Source organism: Poecilia formosa, unplaced genomic scaffold, assembly GCF_000485575.1.
Source record: "Poecilia formosa unplaced genomic scaffold, Poecilia_formosa-5.1.2 Scaffold134, whole genome shotgun sequence".
In the NCBI taxonomy this organism is placed as follows: domain Eukaryota; kingdom Metazoa; phylum Chordata; class Actinopteri; order Cyprinodontiformes; family Poeciliidae; genus Poecilia; species Poecilia formosa.
The window spans coordinates 191,506-202,167 of record NW_006800073.1 but is presented as its reverse complement, the minus strand read 5'-3'; the positions used below and the strand labels follow the sequence as shown (position 1 = coordinate 202,167).

At 38.1% G+C, this 10,662-nt stretch overlaps 1 protein-coding gene across 1 annotated transcript; it reads right to left on the bottom strand.

The window, feature by feature from the left end:
* Positions 1–216: 216 nt before the first annotated feature.
* LOC103144912 (uncharacterized) lies at positions 217–7,684 on the bottom strand. Its single transcript, XM_007562082.2, has 4 exons — positions 7,573–7,684; positions 4,186–4,923; positions 2,365–2,528; positions 217–1,911 (listed from the first exon to the last, which is right to left on the bottom strand). The coding sequence occupies exons 2-4, from the start codon at positions 4,897–4,899 to the stop codon at positions 990–992; spliced, it is 1,800 nt and encodes a 599-aa protein (XP_007562144.1). The 5' UTR covers positions 4,900–4,923; positions 7,573–7,684; the 3' UTR covers positions 217–989.
* Between the last annotated feature and the right edge of the window lie 2,978 nt (positions 7,685–10,662).

Genomic DNA, 10,662 nt, shown 5'->3' with positions numbered 1-10,662 from the left:
ATAGGAAATAAACATTTGATCAAAAACCCAGAATCTCATAATAAACATGAACAAATATCAGAAGCTCTTTAACAAACTGGACCTGAAGAATCACTAGACAAATTAAGTCTGGATATTATACATGTTGTGTATCATGTCTTTGTGGACGAGTCTGTTGTATAAAGCAATCAATATCACCTTTATTTTGATATTAAATTAGAAATAAAATCAGCAACATGAGCTTAATGTCTTAATAGCTTTATTGCTGCTGAAAAACAGTTTTAGGTAAAGGTAATTTTATTTCTGTAGCATATTTTCAGCAACCTGTGACCTGTCCAGGGTGACTTCAGGAGGGTGAGGAGATGGGAAGGAGACACTTGTTTACATAAATCCAGGAGATTTGAGAAGGTCAGAAGGCCACAGGGAGCCAGATTCAGAATAACAGATTCTCTGTAGATTAGGCAGAGTTGAAATTTCTGTCTGTCCTAGTATAGGTCTTCCCAATCATCCTAATTAGTGTTGCTGTTCTACTGAACCGAAGCTAGCAACTTCTCAGAGATCGATTCCATCAATGATAGTGAGTTTTGATTCCTCAGCAGAAGTCCAGTTACCATGAATGACTCCATCCTGTTAGGTGTGTCTCTGCAGGACAGGAGGACTCTCCAGTGCCCAGTCTTCTCATTCAGAACATTTTATCAATTGCAATGAGACCAGTTAATCAGATCCATAATTTGTAGATTCAGAAGATGTACAAAGAAATGCTCCAAAAAAGCAACACAAAAACAGAGCAAGCAGGACGAGAATGGGCTTGGAGAGGAAAACGGGTCCTGAGACGCTTCAGGACCCGTTTTCCTGAAGCGAATTTTATATATGTATATATATAAAATTCCCATTTTATATATATACATATATAAAATGGGAATCCAACTCATTCTCTTGAGAAAACCATTCAGAAAAAATAAGTGCGGGAAAACGTCCGCTGGTGCTCCTGTACCCCAGGTTTGGAGCCTTTAGAAAGATGGAGGCTCATCACCAAAAACAGCCCTGAACATGTTATAAACCGCTTCATCTCTGGAGGAGAACGTTTTCTCTGAAACGGTCATGAAGGTGTTGTCCACAGTGTAGGCGTACTGCAGCCTCAGATACTCCTCCTGCATTTCGGCGCCTCTGGGTGATTTTCCCAGGCAGGCCGCCAGGTGGACGGTGGCTTCATAGTCTAACAAAAACAGAGCCAGAGAAATGGCCAACGTGACGACAAAGAAGGGCACTCTGCCGATCGAGGGGGCGAGGTACGGGATGAGATACCGGTTGCCTTCTGGTGCACCATAATCTTTTTTTAGATCAATGACACGTTTAAACGCACCATCTCCTACTTTTGATACAGGACTAACCATGATCTTAGGGACAAGTCCGGCGTTCTTCATAGAGTTCCATCTAGAGGGCAGATGTAATGGTTTATGGGCATTACGAGACGTCTTACAAGAAGAACATAGGTCTGGCTTGGTGCATCTAAACTGCCGGTGGTCAGGCCGGATGCTTCCTGTAGCGATGCCGTAGGCTGCGTTAGCAGACAGGAGGCAGTTCCAGGGAGAATACAGCAGGACGTCTGTGATGGACGACAGAGGCAGCAGACATCTGGCAGGAAGCATCGAGTCCACAATCGATCCATGAGCCAAGAAGACCAGCTCGATCTTCTTCCTCTTCCGGTCCTTCTTCTTTCTCTTCTCCTCATCCAGCTTTCTTTTGAAGAAGCGTCTCAGGTTTACCAGATGGAAGAAGACGTCAGACTCTGCGTTTTCTCTCAACCACCGTTTAACCTCTGGGTAAGGAGAATTTTTAATTGCGTATTCGATCAGCTCTCTCTTCTCATCTTTGGTCCTGATCTCCTTCTCTATGATGAATTTGATTCTGACCAACTCCTTAAAAGCTTCTCTGCAAAAAGATTGAAAGAAATCTGTTATCTTTGTATACATGTTTCTATTTAAATCCACTTTTTAATACTCTTACATATTTTCTTGCACCAAAACAACTTAGTGGTGAAACATTTTCAAGCAAATAACTTGTTTCCCCCAAATCATACATCAATGTTTTGGGCTTTATTGACAGAAAATGTAAATTTGCTCAAAGCTACCAAACATTCAACATTCATTTGTTAAATCCAAACTTTAACATTTAAATAATTTTATAATCATTCTGAAATTATGGCATAAAACAAGAGGTGGATTAAAGTCCCCAATGTGATTACATGTTTTAAGTTTTAAGAGATATATTGCTGTGTACAAAAATGCTTACAGTGACATAAATCTGAGGAGCTGACTCTTCAAACAGGAGGTTAAAATATGATTTAATCTCAGATTGAAACATATTGTTTTGTCATTTTCATACCTTATTTTCTGCAGTTCTTTCTCCGTCTCCTCGGCGCTGGTCAGGATAGTCCTGGCATTTTTCCTCAGAGTCTTACTGGCTTCTGTCTCGGTGTTGTCCAGGTTTTGGCAATCACTGACCAGCTCAGGAACAGAAAACAAAAGCCCGACCGCTCCTCCTGCAACCTGAACAACACATGTGATGAAACAGTGTTAATCAGTTGTTACCTCTAAGTCAGTGGAGCCTGAAGTCGGTCCTGGATTTTTATGTTTCTATAATTTTCCTCCAGAATTTTGTTTGAACTTTGAATATTTTCCTGACTTGATTCAATTATCTTTAAAACTTTCTCATTTAGACTCACTAACATAATTTAAAAGAACAAACATTTTAAAGTTGTACAAAAATTCAATGTAAAAATTATTTCAAAGTTGGCTTAACTTAAAAATGAGTTAAAAAGTTAATAAAATGTAAAACTTTATAACTCAACTTGATGCAATAATGTAAAAACTTCAAACATTTCTCTTATAATTGCCAAGTTGAATCAGTTCAGTTTAAGTTGCTTTGATTAAATGTTTTGAACTTGAAGTTTAAAGTTGATTTAACTAAACCGAGTCCAACCAACAAGGAAACTAGACTAAATCAAACGGATTCAGGATGTTTTTTGTTTTTACAGTGTTGTGGGGTGTCAGGCATTCCTTCATGTTAAGATGCACAGAGGAAATGTTGATTAGCAATCTGGAGTTCAATCTGCCTCATTGTGGCTCCACTCTTCCTTCACGACGCATTTAGTTTAGTCAGGTGTGAATAAACGGAGGACAGACTCACATGTTGCCTCGACTGCTGCTTCAAATGGCCTCATCTCTGTTCACTTCTCAGGAACTTTTCTTATGTCTAATCTTTTTTTTTAATTATCAATATTATTTTGATAATTTAAAAACAACAGACTGCCTGAACTAATGTGATATTTTCCTAACTGGAGAGGCGGCTCCAGAGCATTTTAGCAGCGGGCTAAAAAAAAATAGTCATGTTTATTAATGCAAAAATAAACAAAAAGAATGTAAACAGTGGCATGTATAAAATGTTGAGTAATTATGCGCAAACATTAACTCATTAAGTTCCAGAACGTAATATTTCCAATTTCTTTAAATCCAAAATCAATCTAGTCAAGTAGAAATAATAATAATACTCAAGTAAAAGAAACGTACAGTGCAGTAAAACTACTCTTAATAGTAACTTTACTCCCAAAAGGTTATTCAAGTAATTATAACCTGTACTACTCACTTTTAAACATAACCAAATTAGTAACCTATTCTTGACTTGATCTGATGGCATCAGCTATTATTACTTGCATCCAACAGAATCATGCAACTCAGTCGGTTTTGGCGGAAAACTGCAAAGGTTTTTGCCTTTTGCTGGTTTGCTGCCATGATTCTAACACAGACCTGTGCAGCCGCAGCAGCCGCAGCCGCCGCAGCAGCAGCCGCCGCAGCAGCAGCCGCCGCAAGTTTCTGTTGCAGGTGTAAAACCAGCGCCAGTATCTTCATTTTCATGCTGCGTTTAGAGGCAGCTTGGAAAAACACCTTAGGATTAACAATGGATGAAATAGTTGTGAAAAAAGTGCAGAGGACAGAGAGAACAGATACAGGAACTGTGGGAGCCCCTACTGTACAAGTCAAGATAGGAATAATAGGAAGTTGGCCACTCTGAGGTAAAAAATAATAAAAAAAAACAGCTTCCAGTCCAGGGGAGCCCAGCTGACTGTGGGTGGGCGATGCCCCCAATGCCCCCAATGCCCCCTAATGCCACCTGGTCTGTTTCTACTGGTGTTAGATTCATACTTACACTTCCAGCTGCTGCTGAAGCTGCTTTTTTCCCCAGAGAAGAAGCCACTTTCTTCCCTCCTTGTTTGGCTGCTGCAATCAGAGCTCTTCTAAGGATCATAAGACATCCTGCAAGAACAATATCATTGGCCTGGATCCTCTTGAACATGCCAATACGCGGTAACCCAAACAGCGCTCTGATCATGATGCTGCTGGGGAGCTCCAGCCCTTCCTGTCTGGCCATTGATCTCATGACAAACTCCATAATGTTGCCATCATCGTCATCATCTCCACCACCAGCAGCGCCACCATCGTCGTAGAAGTTGGAGGCTTGTCGTTTCAGCGACTTCATGAGGTCTTTCATTTCCTGTTCCAGACTCTGTAGCTCTTCCAGAACCTTTTGGGCTTCCTCCATGATGTCTTTGGACTTGCTGGCGCTGTAAACATCAGAACCAACACTGGTTAGCGCACCGGTCCCAGAAGCCACTGTTCCCGCGCCTGCCACTACAGCCAGAACAGGCAGCGCTGCTCCGCCGGTCAGAAGCGTCAACACGCCCGCCGCCGTCATGGCAGCTGCTCCCCCCACAGACACCGAGCTGCTGACGACTTTGGTCACGTTGGCCGCCTTCATCGCTTCCTCCAGCTCATCTGCCAGGTTCTTCAACTTCCTGGAACATTTCTTCTGAAGAGCCACCCATTTATCGACCTTACGTATGAGAGCATCAGCATCATCCATGATGTGACCGTAGAGGAAGGAGATCTGCAGCAAGAGCAGGAAATATTATAGGGCTGAGGCGATTAATCGTGATTATTGTCAACTTATTTAGTAATCAATTAATCAATTACTGGAGAAAAAGGCATTTGCTGAAAGAAGAAAGGAGACGGTAGTATTTAAGGCAAAACTGAACAACCTAAACTAGTTGACAATTATTTCGATAATTGATCAGAATAATGATGATTAATTGATTATTGAATTAACTGTCAACTTATTTAGCAATCATTAATTGAAGAAAAATTAAAACAAAAGCATTCACTGAACAGGACTCCAAGTAGTAAGTACACCAAAACCGTATAAAATATAAATTAGTTACAGATTATTTCAAAAATTGATCACGGTTAATCAGATCAATTGTAATTAATCCATTATTGAAATAATCGTCAACGTTTTTAGTAATCAATTAATAATTAACTACAGAAAAAGGCATTTCAGTAGTAAATGAACCAAAAATGCACAAAATATAAATTAGTTGATTTTAATATTCAATCAGGATTAATCTGGTTAATCATTTCAGACAAACTGTAGCCCAGCTAATCTCAGCTCAGCTATGAACAATTCATGAATTTAAGACATTTTTCTACTGACAAGATTAGCAGCTCATGATCTGGTTCCTGTTTTGTTATTTTAATAAATGTGTCCAAGTTTAATGTGAGAAAAACACAATTTCCTGTTTATTCAGTCAGTATTCAACAAATCTAACGCTGAATAATGTTAAAAGTTGATTAATTTCTTTTTTTAATTCAACATGAAAAATTTTGCCCTTCGTGTTATGGAAGGCCAGTCGGCCCTCTTGATAGAAGATTTTAAGAAAATGGCTACATATCAATTAATTGTTAGTCAATCGATTAATTGATATGCAGCCAAAAAAATCAGCCATAACAAAAATACTCCAGAACGTGGAACATTTCATGCAGATGAGGGGAGTCCTCTGCCGTTCATCAGAACTGCAGACAGGTTCCGGTCAGACGGTCAAATTCCTCTCTGGAGGAATGCAGAACCGAGCCAGTCGAGTCCAATCATACAGGAAAACGTCATCTCTTCCCTTTCCTGTCAGGGCGGGTACCTCCGGCCCGGCAGAACATAAACAGAGTCTCTATGTCCCCCCATCTCTTCTAGGAAACAGAAAGTAAAGGTGTAGATTGGACTTCATGCTGAACTCCTGCAGGACAGATGATTTTAATTCCTTTGGTTTTAATGTTTGTAATGTGAACAGAAAGTTTTGTTTATAAAAATATGATGCTTCAGAATAGAAAGAAAACCCCCTCATGTATAATTATTTATCTCATAAGAAAATTGTTCAATTTTATCTTTGCTTCCCGTTTTATCTCCTTTTAATCAAAGTTTTTATTTCTGAGGATAAATCTGCTGCTTTTCTCTGCAAACAATGAAATTTAAGTTAAATATTTTAGATTAAGACATTTTATCCTTGATTCTTTTCCAACAGGTTTTATCTCAGAACATTTCCCATATTTTAAGCGTTTTGGTTTTTCATTATCTCAATAAAATAAAAATGCATTCCCTATATAATATATGCTAGAATATCAATAGTTACAAAGCAACAAAAAGAATAGTTTAACTTTTAAAATAGTACTTGTTTTTTTATAAAGGAAAAAAAATACTATGAATAACATAACCGTGAGAAAAAGACATTATTGCTGTTTTTAATTAAATGCAACCTTTTTTTTGTTGTTTGGAAATGTCGTTTTACGGCAGAAAATGTAACATTAAAAATGAACAGGCTGCGCTCAGGCCTGTTTTTCAGCAGGGTGATGAACAGGAGGCCCGACTTCAGTCCTGGAGAGTTTCTGCAACATCTGAATCTAAAGGATGATTTATGATCAGGTCTCTGCAGAGCAAAGTGACTATTAATGAGTTCAGCTGTTGGAGCAGGAATTCAGCTGAACGTAGCATATCAGCTTTTACACACATTCAGAATATGAAGTGGAAATGCAAACAGTCTACTTGTGAATGTCAGTTCATGCTTTTGCTATAATTAGTTTAACGTCCTTCTTTTAGTCTTGTAGATTGGCCGCCATCCAGCAGAGGGCGCCGATTGTCGTTCATAAACGTAGTCATTGATACAGAAACAAAGATGGCGGAGCTAAAATAGAATGGCAAAGAGAAACGGTCCAAACACACCAATGTGACAACTTTATGAGGTTCTGGTTAGAAATATAAACACTTTACAAACTCTTGGGTTTCACTTTAATAAAGCTAGATGAACAGGGTCAACTTCTCATTTTAAAAAATAAGTGCTAAATAGATGGGGATTTAATAATAAAAAAAAAACCCGGCAAAGTTGGAACATGATGGGGGGAAAAACCCATGACGCCAATGAGCAAGGCTGATTTTGGTCCAAAGGTTTAACATTCCTTCATGAGCAGCTGCAGAGTTTGTATGAACGTCTCTCCGTTTGTGGGGAGTTAAATTTCACATTTTATCCTTTTCATCTTTTATTTTTTTAATTAATCAACTTAAGATGTTCTTGTTGTCATATTTAATAAATATAAGTTCAGTAATGTAAGAAAACCACAATTTCATGTTTTTTTCAGTCAGTTTTTAATACCGCTGACGGTATTTACGCTTAACAAGCCGAACTAATAGGCTGGAAACATAACAGACTTTACTCACTGTTTGTTGCTATTCGGTCCTGCTTCTGTTCGAAAACTCTGCACAGAGTTACTGCTCTCCACATTCCGAAAAGTCCAGTTGTTTGTCCCGTCAGAAGCACAGCTGCTTATAATGGGGTCTGCAGTGGGCGGAGCAAAGGAGGGTCTCTTTCTCTCCTTGATCCCAAAGGACAAAGAACAGACGGTGCAAGAAAACATAATGAAATATTTCGTAATTTACAGTTGGTGCAAATTCAGTATTCTCCAGTTAACAATTACTCAATTATTAAATTAGTTGGCGATTATTTTAGTAATCGATGAACCGTGATTAATTTGATTAATTGTTTCACCACTAATTAGAATACAGTTATTTTAGAGGAAGGTGCTAATTCTGTGGTCTGGAGAAAAATGAAACCAGTTCAGCTTTAACTGGTCGTCTCCTGACAGAACCAGTGGACATGATGTGTGTCGTTGTTTCTGTCGGTGAACTCAGGCCCTGCATTTCTCAGGATCAGATTATTTCCAGGAAAACGAAAGTGAAAGTCCCATACTGAGGTCATCTATGTTTAACTGCAGCCTCTAGTTTCTCTGGGTCTTTTTTAGTTTATTTATAGCCTTGAAAACGTCTTAAAAAATGTTAGAATTTTACCTTGGGAAAAATTCAAACATGTTTTACTTCACTGCAAGCTAATGTTGCATATGCTGCAATAATTAAATTACAACTTTGAACGACGCTGAGTCTTTATTGGATTAAAATGAGCAGAAAAGAAAGATGGCACAGATGAAGAGCTGCTGTAGAAAAACTGTTATCTCAATGAGGTGAAAGTTCATGCATTAGGAAAACAAGCACATCACTGGTCTGCTCAACTGGCTCATGTCTCTATTTATATCTCATGTGTTGGGTGGTGCAGGGTCAACCAAAGTTCACATAGAGGAATCGACGCAAAGACAGGAAATGGAGCTCAAATGTTCTCAACATGAACAGGAAACTGTGGCTTTGAAGCATTTTTATTGTTCTGCTGCATCATTTTGCTCAACCATCTCCGTGAACTCAGCTGCGTTTCCATTGACCATAAAATTGTGTACATTGGAATTATGAAAATAAATGTGCCTAATTATAACTTGGCAATTTTACAAAAACCCAAAGTTTTGCAAAATTACTGTATCCGGTTGTGTTTTCATACAACTGGATGTTACTACTGCTGGAAACGACAAAGAAGATGACAAGAAGTGGAACGAGGATGTTTTTTTTTTATAATTTATTGAATAAACAAACTTATTCACGTGATTTTAATTGTGGTTTTTATTTAATGGAAACACCAAAATTGAGAAATAGTATTTTATCAACAGTAGCGGAATATTGGCGTTTTGCTCACATTTGTAATGGAAATGTAGCCAATTATATGAAGATGAAGAGTTAAAGCAGCAGTCGGACGTAAAATATAGAAAACTGAAGCATTTAGTTGTTTGAAAGAATGTAATATCAAAAAAATAAGAAAATATTTAATGTAAAGTCAAATTAGATTTTTCAATTTAAATGTTTTTCCAACTAAATTTAAATGATAATTTATATATTTCTATACACTAAAAAGGTCTAAATGAATTAACCTGAACCCAAATCCAAGCATAGTAAAATCTAATTATTACTACTGGTTTTTATGTGTTATTAGATTTAGTGTGTTTACAAATCTCCAGTTATTTGCACATTTTTTGCACAGTTGGTGTAACTTGGGTTAGATCTAATAGAGGTTATTAGGCAACAGAACCGCCCAGAGGTTCTGGTAACATCCAGAAAATACAGAAATTGAGCAATATGTTTTACAAATTCATGTTTTTAATGTTTCATAATGTCGTTTTTATTATGTTTAGTAACTAGGAACACAGCAAAAACAAACAAAAAATCAGTAGTATTGTTGTATTTTATTTATTTTTGTCACATTTGACCCGTTTACCGGAGCTAAACCAGAACCAGTACCGCTCAGGACGGCTTCAAGTCTTTAAGGATTTTAGATGTAAACAATGTTTTCTCCACACTTTCCTCAATCAGTTCTGGTGTTCCTCAGGGTTCTGGTCTAAGACCCGTTCAGTTCCCTTTTTGTGTTTTTTTGGATAAAATCAAGAAACATTTATGCACTGCAAAAAATATTACCAAGTATTTTTGATTTAGTTCCTGTTGCAAATATCTTAACATAATTTAAATAAGATGAAACTAACTTACAAGTAACTTTTCAGCTAGATATAGGAGTTTAAGTGCTCGTTCTACCAGCAGATTATTTCACTTATAACAAGACATTTTTGATGTTATAAGTGAAATAATCTGCCAATGGATTTTAACTTTTTTAATAAAATAGGCACTTATATAAAAATAGGCACGTAAAAGTTACTTTTTAGTTGTGTCATATCTCAAGTCCACTACAATATTTGCACTGGAAGCTAGACTCAAAATACTTGGTAAGATTTTGTGTTTTTCCAGAGGATAAATGTTTGTTTTTATGCCGATGTCATCCAACATGATCTACCTATAAAACCTGAGAAATCTAACGGTTACTGAGACTTTAAATTTGTCTCGAAGACACAAAAAAAGAGTATGAGATTCTTTATATGTGGGTTTTTAACGCTACTGAAAACTGAAATCTGTCGTTATGTCTGCAGACATAACGTTATAATGCTTAGAAAATAAAAGTGCTGTAGTGATGGAGGGGAAGAACTCTGTGCTGTTTACACCTCAGGGATGTTCAACTGGACCCCACTGAACATCTCAGGAGAACATGCCAGTCCAGTTCCGTCGATGGTGCAGGCGTACTGCTGCTCCAGGTAGCTTTTATCAAACTTCTGTCCAGTAGATTGGTCTCTCAGACAGGCGTGCAGGTGGACGGTGGCTTTGAACCTGGACTGCAGCAGAACCAGAGACAGGGCCAAGGTGACCACAGAGAATGGGACGTTGTCTGATTCTTTTCCTGGGAGGATGAAGGGAATGACGATCCGGTTTCTGCCAACAGGACCGTGTAGTTTGGTGAGAGACTCAAAGTTCTTCCAAACCCCATCGTCTGGTCGTAGAGGACTAACTGAGATGTTTGGGATCATCTGGTCTCCTGCCTGCCTCATTGAGTTC